General features: G+C 41.6%; 1 protein-coding gene across 2 annotated transcripts in view; it reads right to left on the reverse strand.

Annotated features, from left to right (window-relative positions):
* Positions 1-4,718: 4,718 nt before the first annotated feature.
* Positions 4,719-21,207, reverse strand: part of PTPN11 (protein tyrosine phosphatase non-receptor type 11) — a 91,284-nt gene continuing 74,795 nt past the window's right edge. For both annotated transcript variants that reach the window (XM_047759668.1, XM_047759667.1), the window contains exons 14-16: positions 11,566-11,678; positions 9,421-9,523; positions 4,719-8,725 (exon numbers count right to left, since the gene is read on the reverse strand). In XM_047759668.1, the coding sequence (XP_047615624.1) occupies positions 9,454-9,523; positions 11,566-11,678 (183 nt within the window). In that variant the 3' untranslated portion in view covers positions 4,719-8,725; positions 9,421-9,453. The remainder of the gene's footprint in view (positions 8,726-9,420; positions 9,524-11,565; positions 11,679-21,207) is intronic.

The following is a 21,207-nucleotide window of genomic DNA, read 5'->3' on the forward strand; positions in this document are numbered from 1 at the left end:
AGCAAGGCCAAAACCACAACGCACAGACAGGTGTACCCCCCCGCCCCCGCCAAAGAGCATTTTATAGCAATCAATCCTGGTGACTCAGTAATTCCAGTCAAGTTAGTCAGCCATAGAGAATTAAATACTGTTATCCCAAACTCAAAACAAGACAGATCCAGAAGTCGAAAAAAAAAAGAAAGGCAAGCGACAGAAAGAGTTCACAGTAAGGGGTATACAAAGCATTTGAAAAGATGCCCCACCTCCTTTTTAAGAGAAATTCAAATTTAGTTACAGTAAACCATCATTGTTCACCTGTCAGCGTTCAAGTTTGACAAGGTACTTTTGGTAAATGTGTGAGGAAAGAGGCTGGTAGGGCTTGGAACTAGGTTCAGCCTCACCGGGGGACAATTTAGCTTTACATACCCAAATAACAAATGCAAAATCTGAGAACCAGCACTTAGAGCAGGAAAGTATGTTCTAAGTTGCTCTCGGTCCTTGGAGATAACGGGAAATACTGTTCATGTGAGACAGGTGTGGAGATTTTCTACGATGAGCTCTTTTGAACCTTTCACATTTTGTTAGTTAATGTATTAACTATTCAAAAACACACACATAATGAGACAGGTTGGGCGGTGGGGGGATGCACTGAGGATTTGGGATGGAATGCTGTAAAATTTGGTTGTGATTATTGTTGTACACCTATAAATCTAATAAAATTCATTAATGCCACAAATTTTTTAACTAAAAAACACACACACAATTTTTAAATTTAGAAGAGCTTTAAGCCTAAGGGGGGGGGGGAATTTTTAAAAAACAAAGACAGATTGGTTAACGGCAGAATTTCAGGTATGAAGATGAAATGGTTCTGGAAATGGATGGTGGTTAATGGTGCACAATAATGCGAATGTTTAATGTCACTGCACTTTATACTTAAAAGTGGTTAAAATGGTCAAATTTGTGTTATACATATTTTACAATTAATCTCAAGACAAGCACACAAGAGGAGCTCCCCTCTTGGCTCAGCAATAACGAACCTGACTAGTGTCCATGAGGATGTCGGTTCCATCCCTGGCCCCCCTCAGTGGGTTAAGGATCAGGTATTGTCTTTTTAGGGCCGCACTCATGGCATATGGAGGTTCCCAGGCTAGGGGTCAGATCGGAGCCGTAGCCGCTGGCCTACACCACAGCCAGAGCCACAGCAACTCAGGATCTGAGCCAACTCTGTGACTTACACCATAGCTCACAGCAACGCTGGATCCTTAACCCACTAAGCGAGACCAGGGATCAAACCTGCGTCCTCATGGATACTAGTCAGATTCATTTCCACTGAGCCATGATGGGAACTCCTGTTATCTTTCTTAATAAAGGACATAGACTAATTGTAAAACTCAACTGCAATGTAACTTTATCGACTTTGTGAATTTATATGAAAATACGACGCAGGCTAAAAAGAAAAACCCTTTACCCTACAACATAAACCTGATTTTTCCCTCGAAAAATGTGATCTCAGTAATGATTACATTCAGAATGAAATGGCTCATTCCAAACCGTAATTTACACTCTAAATTATACTAGGAAGTCCTAATGAAACTGGCCTAGATTATCCAGAGTGAATTTATATTTCATCAAGAACTGAATGGTTAAAAATACAGTAAACAGATGCATGAATAGAGAATAAAGACACTAATAAAACACATACTATATTTTGTTGCAAAATGTTCCAAAAAGAGTGTTAGAACTGCTATTGTTACAGATCTTGACAGAGAGTTATTCTCCTTTGCTCAGAGATAATGGATAAGCAAGAGTTTAACAGAGAAAAAGCTATTTGCCGTACACATTCATTTCTAGAAAGACATCTAAAGAAACCGGCCTTGACTGAACACACAAGAAAACAAAAGGACAGTTTCCTTCTTTTTCTACACACACACACACACACACACACACACACACACGTTCCCCATTGGTCAAGAATAAGTGTAAGTGACCCCTCTATAACTGAATCCTCTATATAACCATCAGTTTTAGTTAATATTCTCATTGTCTACTCCAACCAAAATTATAACTATCTGTATATGCATCTGTCTCCCTGACCACACGGAACAACTCTAAGGCAGGAGCTGTTTTATTCATTCACTCCCCAGTGCCTAGCCTCCTGTGGGGATTTAATCTTCGCTAAATGAAAGAGAATTTGTATCCCAAATGGCCTATGGTCTTATCAGGTAGAGATGACATCAAATCTGAGCAACACATGAATTTCTTTGTCGATAACTGCCTGCAGATTCCTTCTTATAGCCCTTGTTTTGGTAATGATGTTTTATATTAAGATGGTATTTGGCGATTTAAACCGACCTTGGGAGGTCCCACTGTGGCTCAGGGGAAATGAGTTTGACTAGCATCCATGAAGATGCAGGTTCGATCCCTGGCCTCACTCAGTAGGATAAGGATCGGGCATTACCGTGAGCTGTGGCGTAGGTTGCAGATGCAGCTCGGATCCTGTGTTGCTGTGGCTGTGATGTAGGCCAGTAGCTGTAGCTGATTTGCCCCTAGCCTGGGAACCTCCATATGCCACAGGTGTGGCCCTAAAAAGACAAAAATAAATAAGTAACGGACCTCAAATGACATGACAATCAGTTCATTGGCAACTGTTGCTATTGGCAAAATGGCAAATCTCTATTTCTGCCTCAAATGCAGTGTTTGGATGTTCAGCTGGTTCCTGGGGTCAGGGGTCGGGGGGGGGGTGGAACACACCTGCAATAAAACTGTTCGAGGTCACAGTCCTTTTTTTTTTTACTTCTCCTCATACAGTCAAAGCAAATGAGTGAATGCAAGACATATATCTGATCCAATAATAAGTAGGTGCTTTCTTCAGAAGCTTTTCATGTACAAGATGACCAAGCTGAATAAACCCTTAGCTCTCCGTCCACAAGTGAATTTTTATGGGGATTCCTGCTCTGCCCTTTATTTTTTTTTACATTCATTTTCCACTTTATTTCATTCTCTGTGCCAAACATCACAAGGAACTACATGAAATTTCACCAATTTCTGCCCAAAAACAGAGCACTGATAAGCTGTCTCCCTTTTATTTATTTTGCTTTTTATAGGGCCACGCCTGCAGCACATGGAAATTCCCAGGCTAGAGGTCGAATCAGAGCTACAGCTGCTGGCCTACGCCACAGCCACAGCAACACCAGATCCAAGCTCCATCTGTGACCTACACCCCAGCTCATGGCAATGCCAGATCCTTACCCCACTAAGCTAGGCCAGGGCTCCAACTTGCATCCTCATGGATCCTAGTCGGGTTCATTAACTGCTGAGCCACGAAGGGAACTCCCTGTTTCCCCCCCCCTCCTTTTTTTTTTTTTTGTCTTTTTGCTCTTTCTTGGGCTGCTCCCGCAGCATATGGGAGGTTCCCAGGCTAGGGGTCCAATCGGAGCTGTAGCTGCCAGCCTACGCCAGAGCCACAGCAAAACGGGATCCGAGCCGTGTCTGCGACCTACGCCACAGCTCAGGACAACGCAGGGATCGAACCCGCAACCTCATGGTTCCTAGTTGGATTCGTTAACCACTGCGCCACGACGGGAACTCTTCCCCCCCACCCTCCGCCCCCCATTTCCCTTTTAAAGTTCCCCATTCCACACAGTATGCAAGGTATCTACACATTTTCTTAGGGACTTTTCTTATGCGTAGAAATTAGAGAAAACTAGAAGGTTCTTTCATGACAAGTAAAAGACAAGACATTGCCACTGTCCTCTAGTGTACAACCCAGGATTTCTGGAAGGCTTACCGGGAACGGGGCTTTCCAGGCCAACAGTGTACAGAGCACTTCTGACAGCCACAGGGTACCCACCATGAACCACGGCATGAAATCCAGTAGAGGTCCTCTGGCTATGGAATTCCTACCTTTCCAGCTTGGTCTTTGGGTCCTGCATCTTCATCAGTCCTTATCGCGAGTAGAGTTAACCACATTCTGACTTGCATGAGGCCTCACTCCATTACGGCGATGTCACCACATCTGTTTCAGTTGCCGCTTAGCCCTAGTGACCAGTACAGACGCAGACCTGGCCTTTCAAGGTGCTCCCTGTTTCCTGACTCGCTCTGTGCCTGGACTCGCCACCCAAGCAGCTGCACCTCGTTACACATGTTAAGGACTCAGCGAAGACCCAGAGGAGGGCAAGAGTATTTTAGAGAGTAATACAAATCACTCCTTAGAGTTATAACAGAGAACCAATATCTACTTGTTCTGCTATTTATAAAAATGATTTCTCTCTGCCAGTGTCAGGGCAGTGCTGTCAGAAGCCACAAACAGCCCTCTCTGCATGAGGCGTGAGGCCTAAATCTACTCTAAAGGGAAGAGCGGACGTACTACAGCACAGAATTTCCTCCGCCTACAAGCCTCCTTTATCATCTCTCTATTTCGTATCCCCACTCAGTACTATTTACATTCAGTTCTGTATGCTTCCTAACCATTTCCTGTATACGTTACACAGACATACTTTTTATTTGCCACTTACTCATAAGTTCTTCCACATAAAATTCCCTTTCTGTCTCCCAGAGCTACTCATAAAGCAGGCACTCAATAAATGCTTGAGGAACTGATTGATTTGTTCTGTATTCCATGTTCCCTTTTCGTTAAGAACTTGCTAAATGTCGTCATTTCACCAGTCTAAGAGGTTGAGGAACCTGTAATCCCAGTTTTTCCTGGAAATTTCTGATGAAGTAAATGACAAATACCATAATATAAGAAAATGGTTTTATTCCTAACTTTTAGTTCTCATACAGTTTACAAATTCACTTTTACTCTGATAATACGGCTTTGCAACTAGCAAAGCAGTTGAACTAACACCCATAAATACAGGTGGGGAGACAATTAACATCCACTAATGTTTCTCTACATAAACTATTTTTTTTAATGTCTTTTTTTTTAAAAACAATTGCAAAGACTACATAATATACGTGGGCAAAAAGGCAATTAAGTGAATCTCCTGAAACACTAAATGTATAATAAACAGTGCATATTATCAACATTTACATGATTCACATCAAAATGATGACATCCTAAAACGTATTCCTTTTAAAGGATAGATTTATCAATAAAATATTACATATCTTTTAATACTCTGGTACAATACTTCATATACTGCAGGAAAATTAACTGTAGGTCTAGTCATCAGCTTAAAGGATCCTTTTCCATTAGCTTTTATTAATAAAAGAATCACAATTAGGTCATAAATAAACAGGCAAATTATTAATTACATGATTTGAGGTTTAGGATGAAAACTTGTAAAAATTAGTTTGATATACAGCAAAGTTATACAACACACTGAAACCAACTGTTTAATATTTTTGCCTTGTGTGAACTGCCCGTAGTGAAAAAGAATCAAACTTTTAAAGGATGGAAGATACAATAAACTATATTTTGGAGCTTATTTTTCAGGAGGAAGAGCGAAAAAGATTTCAACAAAATTAGGGGCTAAGAAAGATCCTAATAAAGGCATATTGAAATCAGGGAGGCCATGTGCTTGCTATATAAAACTTTATTCCCCAACAACATACAGAAAACAAAAACTCCACTGGGTTTTACTTATGTCTACAGTCTAAGTTTCCCTTACATATTAATAAACTACAACAAAACACTTCACAATTGCATACCTTTTTCCACATTCCTCTGAACTGGAAATAACCCAAGACATTATATTAGTTCTTAAAAACCCCAGTAAACCCTTGATAACCCCTTAAAAGACCCTAAAGATAATCTTGATGATTTTCTTGGCTCTTCCAAAGCAACTGGGCTCCGTGAAGAACACATCAATACCAAGAAACTCATACATGTGTTTTCTCACCCCCGTTTAGCCACGTTTGAAATGTCGCTGATTTCAAAGGGAGAGATGACCAGAATTTTCAAGAGGGCCACACCCTAGATATGAGGCGTCTGGTTTTTTTAAAAAAGCTATTAAGACTGTGAAATTTGGCTTCTTAAAAAAAACCCTAATACCATGTGCCAGATAGCTTCTTCACCCCAAATATAAAATCCTATGCTTACAATTTTAAAATACTTAGCCAGCTATGGGATATTGTGCAAATTTAATGTCTACCAGCAACCCAGAAGCAGACTGCATACATGTACCTATCAAACCTATTTTCCAGGTAACCTGTTCAACTATTACTGACTGCTCTGGCCCCAGGCCCTCTGACTTCCTCAGAAACCACCTCTTTGGAACTTTCATTTCCACTATTTCTAACACCTCGAGCCCCACTCCCCCGCCCCCCCCATCTTCACAGCCCCTCCACCTGAATCCATACCATGTTATCGTATCTGAGAACCTGCCATCATCTTTACCCAACACATGACAAACCTTAGCAACCTAGGGCCTATTACAATTTTGTCTTGGCATCACTTTCTATCACATGATAGCTTGCTGACTTCGTGGAGGGAAATCTAAATGAAATCAACATCCTATTGCAAATGAAGCTGGCCAGGATCAGGTGTTTCCATTCCGAGTGCAAAAACAACTGATCTTACGCTACAGGCAGAGACGTTAATGCAGCAGATATATTGTACAATCAAACCCTTGTATGCTGGTGAAAGACCTTGCCCCCAAAGTCCAGAGTCAAAACATTACCACAAAGTCAAGGCAAAAAACGAGAACCATTCAATGTGACGATGCAATAAAAATAATAGGATTCAAGATCTTTGCTGCAAATACTGAACTGGAATCTCTCTTTACAGGCTTAACAAGAAGACAGTAGTCGCTTACATTCCTCTTACACCTGTGCTCTGAGGCAATTCCAAGTTCAATGGATGGGGGGTGGGAAGTGGGGGTGGGGTGAGGAATCTACGTCCACTTTGTCTGTAAAAACAGCAGCCAGGCTCTCCCCAAAAGGCCTCAGGGTTTCCAGGGAGGAAAAGACCTTAGAAAGGAACTACTACCTGAGCCGGACCTAGTCCTTCCTTTTCAGGAGACAAAGCAAGAAGAATCCGATTAAGGAGACCATGACTTAACGGCAAAGCTGCTGGGGCATTTTACTATCTTTACAAGTCCACCAATGATACTTTAATTGAAATACACTCATGAAATGGTGACTCAACACACAGGGCAAAGAGGGATGTCTTTGGAGAAGGCACTTCAGGTAGAACGTTAGCAAATCTCACTGCTTGATTAAAACAAAAATGAGCTACTGCAATTCAATCTGTCTAGTGGCCTCATTCCGACTGCTCCTCCTCACTGCACCCGGCTGCATGCATGGGTGTGGGGCCCGACTGAATCCCCTGGCGTGAAGAAAGCACCCCACTTACCTCCCTCTGCGGGGGCCGCAGCAACGAGGTGGTTCTGCTTTCAAATGCTCTGCCCTCCCAAACACGTCAATCCTTAAGAAACCAGTTTCCCCAAGTGATGGTTCAGAAAATATGCTGAGAACCAGCAGAACTGGTTCCAAAAGCTCGCTGAAGGCCCTTTGTTTCTGTCTGATTTCCAGCTTTCACCAGCTATCATAACCAGCTTCGACTTCCCAAGGTCACTAGCAGGTTCTACCTCGGCTAACTTGTTTTTAGTTGTTTTTCCATGGCACTGGTTCTGACAGTCTGTTTCACTGGGGGCCTCCAATGAACCTCACCTCCACTTCCTATCCTGCTGCAATCCCCTCTTCCCAAATCTGGGCTCAGTCTGGAACTGGCTTTCATCATTAGAGGGCAGCAGAAGTGATGCTGAGACACTTCTGGGTTTAAGTCTTAAGAAGGACTGGCCACTACTGCTTTATACCTTTGGGACCTCTGAGCTGCCATGAATGTGATCCAGGTATTCCACTGGCGAGGTCATGTGGAGGAGAGACCTGAGAATCGCATGCAGACAAAGAGGCCCAGCCATCCTGCTGACCACCAGCATGACAAGGAGAGGAACCGCTCCGCTGAGCCCAGCCCAGGTTGAAGAATGGTGGGGAAAAGCAAGCTGCTGTTTTAAGCCACTCAGTTTTGGGGTGGTTCATCCACAACAAATGATAATCCAAAACTGGTTATCCACAGATGCATTTTTTTCCTAAATACAAGACAATTACTCAAATGAAAAGATGGCAAACATTTTCCCACCACAACTTTCTCAGTCAACAGGCTGAATGGTAATTGGTCAACAGCTAAAAGCATACCTTTTATCCTAAGTTCCCAGGATTTTTCCCCCCATGATTTTTTTCAACGGCAATGCAAAGGCAGACAATCTGGGACACTGGCTTAATTACCATTTAGCCAAAATAAGAGGCCATCAAAATGAATTATCCACTACTGGATAAGTGATGATAAATGAAACTGTTCTCACTTCTATAGAATAGGATGCTATTAATTACCCCAAATCATTTTTCCTCCTACAAGTGCCCTATCATCCCCCACAAAGAGGGGGGAAAAATTAAATCTGTTGAGGTTATCAAAAGAAAAAAATGCCAATAACTAAAATTTGAATCACTATCATCTGTAAAATATAAAGCACAGTTTAACTGTTTCCTCGGTTTAAAACAAAATTCCATAAAATATAACACTGTCTACATTGTAGAGATGATTTCTTCTTATCTGAGGACATGAGTAATTGGAAATCAGGGATGGGTGAGTTAGAATACAGTGGTCTCTAAATGGTTTCAAATTTGCTTATCAAAAGGTAGTTGGTCAACCACAATGCAAGCCTCCCAAATTCAAATTCATTCTTCATGTAAACGTTCTTGCATCTATTCTTGATCTTTTCAGGGAGAGGGTGAAAGTCCACATCTGGGAAAGAAATAAGTTAGATTGTGTAAGGAGCATACATCTAAGAGCTTGTCAAGGCATTAAACCATTTGAAAGTAAATTGAAAGCTTTTAAATATACTACTCATTGAAACGGGAATTTCCACATAAAATACTAAAAACTATGAGTTTCTAACTTATCTTTTAAACATGTGTCACACACTTAGGTCACCGTCTAAAAAGGTGATTGACGGACAAGGGAGATGGATTCCCAGTATCAGAGCTGGAAGGGATGTGGGGCTGAGCCAGTCAGGGGCCCAGGAAATCCAGTGCCCTGTGTCACATGGCCGGGCAGTCAGAGGCCCATTGGGGTGAAAACTCAGGCATCCCGACCCCAGCCATCCAGTGCTGTGTCCCCATACTCCCCAGGTCCCTACAGATTATCTCTTAGTGCAGCTCAGGTTAACCTTCCCTAATAAAACTGCAGGAATGGTGATATCTGCTCTTCTTCACCAGTATCAACCATATGAGCTAAACTTGTCCTTCCCAGACTTAATTCTGCATCTGATTTCAATGTTTAATGAATCCAGCTTGGAAAAAGAAATTCAGGAAGAAGAAAAAGGAGGCTGGTTTGAAAAACTCAACTGTGGTCCACAAACAGTCCACAAATTATTTGCCTGCTTCAAGATGCCACAAATGATATGAATAATTAACCAAAGAGCGCTTTCATTGAAATACCTATTTCTGTGCTTGAAGTCTTGGCGAGTCTTCTCATCTGAAACTTTTCTGCTGCTGCATCAGACCCACATTTTCATAGACTCTAGCATTATCTTCTCTCATTCTGAAAAGAGAAAGGAGAAGACGTTAATAAAAATGCAGACCTACTGTTCAAGCTTACCTGATAGTCATAAGGCACATACTCCACTTTGGGGGACCTGATATGACACACAGTTCCTGCCCCCAGTGCTGACATCCCAGAGACAGGTATCAGACAGACACATGGCAAAATACTTATGAAGTAAGAGCCTTGAGCCCCTGTGCTCTCTGGGCTCTGGAGGAAGGAATGCTGTTTTCCACGAGGGTGGAACAAGGGAGGCCTGTGTGACAAGGCACAGAGTCAGCCCTCGTGTTAGACAGTGGGGACATGTGCGCAGTATTCGCAGTGAGCAGATGGATCCCAATGGGCTTGTGCGCAGTATTCGCAGTGAGCAGAGGGATCCCAATGGGCTTGTGCGCAGTATTCGCAGTGAGCAGAGGGATCCCAATGGGCTTGGGCTCCATGAAGGCAAAGGGTAGGAACAGTCAGGCAGGGACTATAGATCCATTCTGCCCCCAGTATTGCTACATGAAGATGAGCATGAAGCTGGCAAGCTGTCTGGGGCTCCTGGGTGGAGGGCCTGCTGTGGGCTGGCCTGAGAGGGACAAGCTGAAACAAGCAGAAGGTCCGGGGTCTCCAGGGCCTGCACCCTACGAGGGGGCCAATGGGAATGGAGTCAGCCACAGGCAGGCCACCAGTAATGTGGGAATTGTCAGAGCTAATTCTGTTGCACCAACATGTGGGGAAGGCTTTCTGGCAAGGACTCGGAGCACTGATGTGCTGGTTCTACTGCAAATTACTGCAGAGAGCAACTGAAAATATCAACTTTCCCCATCAGTCCACTGGGAGAAAAAAAGTAGGCAGAGGGAAGAGGCAGCTTGGTGGACAGAATATTTTTGCTATATAATTTCATTTCAATGTTAAATAGAAAGTGAATGTAAATATAAGCCTCATATATGTTATCAAAAACGTTTATATAGAGTATTAAAGCCAGCAGGGGTTTAAAAGTCCACATTAGAAGCAAACAGAGATAAGACTCTTAGGGGAAAATAAAAAGTAAATGTTATACCAAAGACTGACTCTAGAATATATGGAAAAATAATAACTTACATTTGCTATTCACATAATCGACGTAACAAATGTTTCCCTATCACGTTTTAGTTTAAAAAAGGAGTTGGCAACATTTTTCTGTACAAGACCAGACAGTAAAAAATGTAGTCTCTGCAGGTCACACACGGTCTCTGTCATGTATTATGCTTTGTGTGTGTGCGTGCGTGTGGGGTGGTGGGGGGTATTTAATAATCCTTTGAAAGCCATCCGCAAGCTGTACAAAAGCAGGCTGTGGCCCATATTTGGCCTGGGGGCTGAAGTGTGCTAATCCCTGGTTTAAACACCAAGTTGATTTCTGTGGACTCTGGAAAATTAGCGGATCATGATCGTGTTGACACACTGATCGTTAATTTGCTTATTTTTATGTAGCAAAGGGTCTTACATCAAAACAGGTGTTACCTACCTCTGCAACAATCCCCTTGCCATCAAAAGAACAATTAGATTCTTCTTGGAGAACCAGCACTTGATATATTTATAAGCCCATAGACTCCTGGCTAGTGTAGCACCTTCAAGATCAAGTCAATTAAAATTTAGTTGATAGAGTTCCCATCGTGGCATGGTGGAAATGAATCCGACTAGGAACCGTGAGGTTGCTGGTTCGATCCCTGGCCTCACTCAGTGGGTCAAGGATCTGGCGCTGCCGTGAGCTGTGGTGTAGGTTGCAGACGCGGCTCGGATCCTGCATTGCTATGGCTCTGGCGGAGGCCAGCGGCTACAGCTCCGATTAGACCCCTAGCCTGGGAACCTCCATATGCCACGAGTGCGGCCCTAAAAAGCAAAAGTAAATAAAAAATAAATAAAATTTAGTTGAGATAGCCACTGATACGCTCACCATCAGTCAGACAACAATAATGTGCACCAAAGAAAGGCACGTGCCGCAAAGACCTGTCATTTTCTTAGGTTTTTCTATACAGGGTTACGTTCAGGTAAAGAGAATTTCCTTCATTTCTACTTACTCTGCGCAGGATGGCGTTGGGGTACAAGGCGGGAGGGGGCTCTGCTCTCCGCCTGCCTGGTCCGTTAGGGAGTACTTAATATTTGTATATTCGTGCCCTTTCCTCTTGCTCTTCTGAAAAGGGAAAGATTGCATATATGAGGAACTGTGACTTTTTTGAAGGAATGAAGAAATAAAAAAGGTATTTCACGAAAAGTAAGTAAATACAAGAGAGAGAGCGAGAGAGTTGGACAGATAGATAAGCTGGACCCTGAATACAGGCACATTGACCAAATATTAGGGAAGTGGCCTCCTCCATGTAAATACATCAGATGGGTGAAAAGGACTCTTGAACCATACAATTCTGAAACAGAGGCTCATGCATTAACAATTTACTGTATCAAACGAAATGTATCTGTCTCTGAGCTAAGAGAGAATTCACACTTTCTCTGTCATATTAGCATCTAATCATTTCATAGTTCACTTGTAACACATTTAATGACTTTCAAGTAAACAGGTGGGAAAAGAGTTCCAGAAATAAATGTACTCTGAGTAAAAATGGCACACAGGTACAAAAGATGGTAACACTCTTATCAGAATAATACATTTTATCATATGGTCTCCACACGCCACCCCTACCTCAGAAAAAACCCAAGTACATTTAAAACTTTATTTTCAGCCTAATGATACTCTGAAGGGAAAAAGGCAAAAAAAAAAAAAAAACTGGTAGAATGTAATCTCATCTCAGATAGAGAGTGAACTGCATCGGATAGGACTCTTGGTTACACGATTTATCACTCTTTTCTCCTAAATTCACCCAGAAACAAACAGTTCTGGAAATCTAATCCATCAAGTAATCATCCTTATATAATGCTGCCTTCATTACAGGATTATTCAAGAAACGGGCCAATATCAGAAAGGGGATCCAGGAGTTCCCATCACAGTTCAGCGGTTAATGAACCCGACTAGCATCCATGAGGATGCAGGTTCAATCCCTGGCTTTGCTCAGCAGGTTAAGAATCCAGTGTTGCCATGATCTGTCCTGTAGGTCGCAGATGCAGTTGGATCTGGCATTGCTGTGACTCTGATGTAGGCTGGCGGCTATAGCTCTGATTTGACCCCTAGCCTGGGAACCTCCACATGCTATGGGTGCTGTCCTAAAAAAAAAAAAAGAAAAGAAAAGAAAGGGGATCCATTATCAAATACTGATGTACAGCAGTGACTTCCCTTTGCTGAAGGTCATAGGGTGAAGTCATGCCACCATTTTGGTGAACAGTTAGGCAGAACTGATAGTACTCACTAATTAGTGATGATAAAAAGAGGCATATAGTCTATAACCCTGAACATTTACTTCTTCAGAAACTCATGCACAAGAATAGAAGAGCTGGACAAGGATGTCCTGCGATGCGCTATTCCTAACATTCCTAACAGTGTTCACGAAGAGAACAAATAAATGTGATGTATTCACATCACAAAATAACATGCAATGAAGAGGAAAAATGTGTGTGTGTGTGTGTGTGTGTGTGTGTGTGTGTGTGTATCAAAATGGATTTCATACAAAATGTTGGGTGGAAAGATATACGACGCTCTTGGATTGGAAGAATCAACATTGCCAAAATGGCTATATGACCCAAGGCAATCTATAGATTCAGTGCAATCCCTATCAAACTACCAATGGCATTTTTCAAAGAACTAGAACAAAAAATTTTTAAATTTGCATGGAAACACAAAAGACTACAAATAGCCAAAGCAATCCTGAGAAAGAAAAACAGAGCTGGAAGAATTAGGCTCCCAGGCTTCAGACTACACCACAAAGCTATACTAATCAAAACAGTATGGCATTGATACAAAAACAGAAATAAAGATCAGTGGAACAGCATAGAAAGCCCAAAAATAAATTCACACACCTATGCTCAATTAATCTATGACAAATGAGGCAAAAAAATTCAATGGAGAAAAGACAGTCTCTTCAGTAAGTGGTGCTGTGAAAACTGGGCAGCTACATGTAAAAGAATAAAATTAGAAAACACGGAGTTCCTGTCGTGGCACAGTGGTTAACGAATCCAACTAGGAACCATGAGGTTGCGGGTTCGGTCCCTGCCCTTGCTCAGTGGGTTAACGATCTGGCGTTGCCGTGAGCTGTGGTGTAGGTTGCAGACGCAGCTCGGATCCCGTTTTGCTGTGGCTCTGGCGTAGGCCGGTGGCTACAGCTCCGATTGGACCCCTAGCCTGGGAACCTCCATATGCTGCAGGAGCCGCCCAAGAAATAGCAAAAAGACAAAAAAAGAAAAAAAAGAAAAAGAAAACTCTCTAACACCATACACAAAAAATAAACTCAAAATGAATTAAAGACCTAAACATAAGACTAGATAGATACTATATAACTCTTAGAGGAAAACACAGGCAGAACACTCTTTGACACAAATCGCAGCAATATCTTTTTTGACCCACCTCCTAGAGTAATGAAAATAAAGCAGAAATAAACAAATGGGACCTAATTAAACTTAGAAGCTTTTGCACAGCAAAGGAAACAATAAACAAAACCAAAGACAACCTATAGAATGGGAGAAAATCTGTGCAAATGCAGTGACCAACAAAGGATTCATCCTCAAAATATAGAAACATCTCATACAGCTTTATACCAAAACAAACAAACAAAAAAATCCAACCCAATTTTAAAAAATGGTCGGAAGATCTAAACAGACATTTCTTGGAGTTCCTGTCGTGGCTCAGCAGTTACAAATCCGACTAGGATCAATGAGGATGTGAGTTAGATCCCTGGCCTTGCTCAGTGGGTTAAGGATCCAGCATTGCCTCTAACTGTGGTGTACGTCAAAGACGCAGCTTGGAGCCTGTATTGTTGTAGTTCTGGCATAGGCTAGCAGCCACAACTCAGATTAGACCCCTAGGCTGGGAACATCCATAAGCCACAGGTGTGGCCCTAAAAAGCAAAAAAATAAAATAAAATAAACAGATATTTCTCCAAAGAGAGACAAATGGCCAAAAACCACATGAAAAGATGCTCAACATCACTAATTATTAGACAATTCAAATCAAAACTACAGTGAGGTATCACCTCACACCAGTCAGAATGGCCATCATTCTAAAGTCTACAAACTATAAATGCTAGAGAGGATGAGGAGAAAAGGGAATCCCTCTGCACTGTTGGTGGGAATGTAACTGGTCCAACCGCTATGGAGAAGAGCATGGAGCTTCCTTAAAAAATTAAATATAGAACTACCATATAATCCTATAATCCCACTCTTGAGCATATATCCGGAGAAAACCATAATTTAAAGACCCATGCACCCCAATGTTCATCACAGCAATATGGAAGCAACATAAATGTCCATCATCAGAGGACTGGACAAAGAAGATACACACACACATACACACACAGACACACAGACACAGAGACACACACACACACACACACACACACACACACACACACACACTAGAATATTACTCAGCCATGAAAAAAGAATGAAATAATGCCATTTGCAGCAACATGGACGGACCTAGAAATTATCATACTAAGTGAAGTAAGTCATAGACAAATATTATATGAGATCACTAACATTTGAAATCTAATGAAAATACAAAAGAACTTACAAAACAGAAACAGACTCAAAGACTGTTGAAATCAAATTTATGGTTACCAAAGAGGTAACATTTATGATTACCAAAGAGGAAACCCCAAGGGTGGGGGTGGGGATAAGTTAGGGGGTTAGGACTGACATAAGCACACTACTTTATACAAAATGGATGGGAAACAAGGACTTACTGTATACACAGGGTAACCTACTCAATACTGTGTAATAACCTATATGAGAAAAGAACCTGAAAAGGAATGGATATATATACATAACTTATTTACTTTGCTGTACACCTGAAACTAAGACAACTTTGTTAGTCAACTACACTCCAATACAATTTTTAAAAAAATATTAAATGGAAAAATAAACACAAATTGCGAAACAATGAAAGAGTACAATACTATCTTACTAAATATTCTACATATAAAAACAATGTTATATATTGTGTATAGATATCTGTATTTGTATTTTAAAATTTACAAAAAGAGGAGTTCCCATCGTGGCTCAGTGGAAACTAATCTGACTATTATCCATGAGGATATAGATTCGCTCCCTGGACTCACTCAATGGATTATGGATCCAGCGTTGCTGTGGCTGTGGTGTAGGCCGGCAGCTATAGCTCCGATTTGACCCCTAGCCTGGGAACCTTCAGATGCCGCAGGTACAGCCCTAAAAAGACAATAGATAGGTAGACAGATAGATAGATAAAATTTACAAAAAGAGATTGATTGAAAGGCTAGTGACTACCTTGGGGTTCCAAGGGTGGAGATGAAAGGTGGTCCTGGGGGTGTGTATCTAAGGGAATCTCAGTAGTACCTGTTACACTTGATTGCTTTTATGAAAGAAAAAAGACTTGAAAGAAATGTTGGTTATGGGTGTGGTACAGGTTTTTTTTTGCTTGTTTTTTTTTTTTTTTTTTTTGCTTTTTAGGGCCACAAATGCGGCATATGGAACTCCCCAGGCCAGGTGTTGAATCGGAGCAATAGCTGCCAGGCTACGCTACAGCCATAACAACATGGGATCTGAGCCTCGTCTAAGACCTACACCACAGCTCAGGGCAACACCGGATCCCTGACCCACTGAGCGAGGCCAGGGATCAAACCAGCATCCTCACGGATACTAGTCTGGTTCATTACCAATGAGCCACAATAGGAACTCCTGGTACTGAATTTTTAAAACTTTTTTTCTTTTTCTTTTTGGCTGCACCCATGGCATGTGAAAGTTCTTGAACCAGGACTAAACCCACACCACAGCAGTGACCCAAGCCACAACAATGCCAATGCCAGACCCTTAACCCACTGAGCCAACACGGAACTCCTAATTTTTAAAAAATAAAATGTAAACCATAAAATAAATTTAAATCTACCAGTGAAGTTTCTGCTTCCTCTCCTTGCTCAAAAGTCACCAAAATGACGGCTTAATAAAAAATGGAAAATCTTATTACACATAAAACAAAGGAATGCTACAATTCCAATCTACAAACTAGAAAGCTTCTTTTTATTATAATACTGTGAAAGCTGGACCAAAATAAAGAGGAAGCTGAGAAGCAATACATATCCACTCAGACTGCATCAGGAAAAAGAAACCCCTGAATGTCCCGTTCCACAAGTGAAAGGCTGAGGGGCATGGGGGAGCCAATGGCAGACCACAGGAGAAGTTGGGAGAGACTTGTCAAGACCAGCTCAACACAGCAGAGAGGCCCACAGTCTGAAGGGCCCTTGCTGCCAACCACTGCCACCCTCCTAGCTGAGATGTCCTGAAGGAGAGGGGTAAGAGAGAGCGTTATTAACCCCTCTGACTATGCAGGCATTGCAAGGAGTCAAAATGATTCCCTGGACACCAACTTATGGATGTGCTCTCAGGGCAAAAGTGAGAGGGCATCTGAGACAACAAACCCAATCAAAGCCATGGACCTCCTCAGCCACCCTGCCTCCTCTTGCTATGGACCAGCTGATAAAGAAAGGGTCAGCACAGGACCTAAATAAAAAGAGGGGAAAGGTACAAAAAGGAAAAAGGGAGCAAAGAGCAAAAGATGGAGAGAGATAACATATCACACAAAGAAAACTAAATAAAGGAAAAAGATAAAGACCAATAGTTTTGCATTAATATCATAGAATTTATAGACAAGATCTTTCTCAAGAAAGAGCATAGGAGTTCCCATCGTGGCTCAGTGGTTAATGAATCCAACTAGGAACCATGAGGTTGCTGGTTCGATCCCTGGCCTTGCTCAGTGGTTTAAGGATCCGGCGTTGCTGTGAGCTGTGGTGTAGGTTGCAGACACAGCTCGGATCCCGCATTGCTATGCCTCTGGTGTAGGCTGGCGGCTACAGCTCTGATTAGACCCCTAGCCTGGGAATCTCCATATGCTGTGGGAGCAGCACTAAAAAAGGCAAAAAGACAAAAAAAAAAAAAGAATGTATATATGTATGTTCGACCCCTAACCTGGGTCACTTTGCTATACAGCAGAAAATTGACAGAATACTGTCAACCAGCTATAATAAAAAAATAAAAATCATTTAAGAAGAAAAAAGAAAAAACGTGAAATGTAATATGTTCAAATCTAGTCATAGACACCAAAAAAATAAAATAACTAAAAACATAGAAAGGGACAGGAGTTTCTGTGGCTCAGTGGTAACAAACCCAACTAGTATCCATGAGGACATGGGTTTGATCCCTGGCTCCATTCTGTGGGTTAAGGATCTGGTGTTCTTGTGAGCTGTGGTGTAGGTCACAGACATGGCTTGCATCCTGAGTTGCTGTGGCTCTCTGCTCCAGCTCCAATTCGACTCCTACCCTGGGAACTTCCATATGCTACAGGTGCGGCCCTAAAAAGACAAAAAGAAAGAAAGAAAGGGATACTGTAAGCAATCTAGAAGAAAATGTATTTTTAAACTATTAATAAAGTACATAAAGGTGATGGAGAAAGCTATTATGAGATTTGATATTTATGGAATTGCTAAAGATGGGAACAAACAGAAAAAATACTCTAAGACACAATACAAGAAAATGTTCTTGGAGTTCCTGTTGTGGCTCAGTGGTTAATGAACCCAACTAGTATCCATGAGGAATGGGAGTTGGACCCCTGGCCTTGCTCAGTGGGTTAGGATCCTGCATTGCTATGAGCTGTGGTGTAGATCACAGACGCAGCTCGGATCCAGCATTGCTGTGGCTATGGTGTAGGCCAAGCAACTATAACTTCAATTCGACCCCTAACCAAGGCACCTCCATATGCCTCGGGTGCAGCCCTAAAAAGACCCCCCAAAAAAAGTTCTTAAAATCTCAAAGGAAAAAAAAATCTGAACCTACATTTAAAAAAATTTTTTTTAAATTTTTTTATTTTTTCGGTCTTATTTTTTAAAGCCTCAGCCTCGCCATATGGAGGTTCCCAAGCTAGGGGTAGAATCAGAGCTACAGCTGCCAGCCTATGCCACAATGCCAGATCCCAGCCATGTCTTCGGCCTACACCAGAGCTTATGGCAACGCCGGATCTTTAACCCACTGAGCAAGGCCAGGGACCGAACCCGCAACCTCATGGTTCCTAGTCAGATTTGTTTCCCTTGCACCACGACGGGAACTCCTGAATCTACATTTTCAAAGAAAAAACTTCACAATCAATCTCCCAAACATCAATGATAAAGAAAGAATCTGCCTAGATTGCATCTCCAGGCAAAAAAAGTCAGTTACACATATGAAGGGATAATTAAATTGACTTTAGACTCCAACACATCCACACAATTCAAAAAAATCCTATGGAGGGAAAAAGATGATCCAAAAAATCTTATTCCCAGTTCAGTTATCCTTTACATATAAAAAATCAATGTTCATGCTGGGGTTGTGGGATGGAAATCCTATAAAATTGGATTGTGATGATCATTGTACAACTACAAATGTAATAAATTCATTGAGTAATAAAAAAATGTTAAAAAAACAATTTTCAGACATTTTTAATTATGCAAAAACTTGAAAAGCAATTATTTTAAAAAAAACTATTAATGAAGTCTAGCCAACAAAGACAAATTGTGATTTAAAAAATATATGCCTATAACATGAGATATAACCTCATAACAAAATGTTGTGTATAGTACAATATCGTTACCTACTTGCTCTTGCTATACAGTAGATCCCTAAAACCTTTTCATCTTACTGTGACTGAAACTCCAACTCATTTCTCCCCCCATTACTTTCTTGAAATTCAAAATCAATCAAATGAATATTTCTACATGAAATGATGACAAAAGTATTTTCTAATGAGGAATAATTAATACAAATAGAACAGGAATTATTTCAAAAAAATAGTTCAAGCAAGCTATTTCCAAAAAATCAGCTCAAGGAAAAGCATAAAAATGCTGGAGCTTGTTTTGGAAAAACAAGAAATAAAACTGATTCACAAATCAGATGGATTTGTTTCTCAGAACTGTGATAGCCCAGGCTACCTTATAGATCAAGAAAAATTCTCAGGGGGAGTTCCCGTCATGGCGCAGTGGAAACGAATCCGACTAGGAACAATGAGGTTGTGAGTTCAATCCCTGGTCTCAATCAGTGGGTTAAGGATCTGGCGTTGCCATGAGCTGTGGTGTAGGTCGCAGATGCGGCTCAGATCCTGCATTGCTGTGGCTGTGGTGTAGGCCAGCAGCTGTAGCTCCGATTGGACCCCTAGCCTAGGAACCTCCATATGCCGTGGGAGCGGCCCTAAAAAGAAAAAGGAAAAAAAAAAAGAAAAATTCTCAGGGGTGGGACTGTTTTGTTTCACTCTGTTTTGTTTTGGGGGGATGGAGGGAAATTTATTTCAGAGGTCTAAAAAATGATCTGAAATTAATCTATCCTCCACCCAAATTCAATGATGTAGCATGGTTACCAAGTCTTTTGCAATGTTTATAATAAATCCTATGGCCTTGCCAACTGACACACAGCCAAGGCTAAGAGGAGAACCAACTATGAGGCTGTAAAATCATCTGGTATTAAATATCTTTCCATGTGAGGTAACTCCAGTTACATTCTTAAACTTAAAATTAGAAAAAAAAAAAAAAAAAAGCCCAAAAGCCATGAGCAAGAAGAGAGAGAAAATGAAAATGCTCTTGTCTAGTTTACGGAGCAACAATGGGTTCAAACGTCAGGATTCCAAACACCTTGACCCCTTCCACATTGGCTCACAGGCTCTTAATCGTTCTCCTCTCCCTGTGCTCAGCACAGGCCCTGCTACTGCCCAAACCACCATCCATTCTCAGGACACTGCCCTACCCCACAGCTGCTCAAGTCTCCTGCCCACCCATTCTTCCCTCCCAAGCCAGGGCCCTCTTTTTAAAATGAAGATCTTTTCATGTCACTCATCTATTTCAGAATCCTCAGTGATTTCCCATTTCCCTTGGGATAAAGTTTTAAATCCTTAATACGGTCTATGAGCTTTGTGCCCTCGAACTGTGGACTTTGCTGACTTCTTGAATCTCACTCAACACATCTCATGCTCTCCCTCTGACTCCCTCTACTCCAAACATACAGATTTGTTTCCATTTCAAGAACATGACTATTTCTTTTTTTCTTTTTTTAATCATATGAACAATGGTTTGATATTCTCCCAATTCTTTTTTTTTTTTTTTTGCTTTTTTGCTTTTTAGGGCCACACCCATGGCATATGGAGGTTCCCAGGCTGGGGGTCTAATCAGAGCTACAGCTGCCGGCCTACACCACAGCCACAGCAATGCCAGATCCGAGCCGCACCTGTGACCAACACCACAGCTCAAGGCCATGCCAAATCCTTAACCCACTGAGCGAGGCCAAGGATCAAACCAGCAACCTCATGGTTCCTAGTCGGATTTGCTTCCACTGTGCCATGATAGGAACTATCAATTTTTTTTAATCTTTTTTTTTTCTTTTTTTTTAATCATTATTTCCCCAACACAATTTTTTTTTCCTACTGTACAGCATGGTGACCCAGTTACACACACATTTACACATTCTTTTTTCTCCCATTATCTTGCTCCATCATAAGTAACTAGACATAGTTCCCACTCCTACACAGCAGGATCTCCAAAAGCAATAGTTTGCATTTATTAACCCCAAGCTCCCAT

This window comes from Phacochoerus africanus, chromosome 15 (assembly GCF_016906955.1).
Source record: "Phacochoerus africanus isolate WHEZ1 chromosome 15, ROS_Pafr_v1, whole genome shotgun sequence".
Taxonomy (NCBI): Eukaryota; Metazoa; Chordata; class Mammalia; order Artiodactyla; family Suidae; genus Phacochoerus; species Phacochoerus africanus.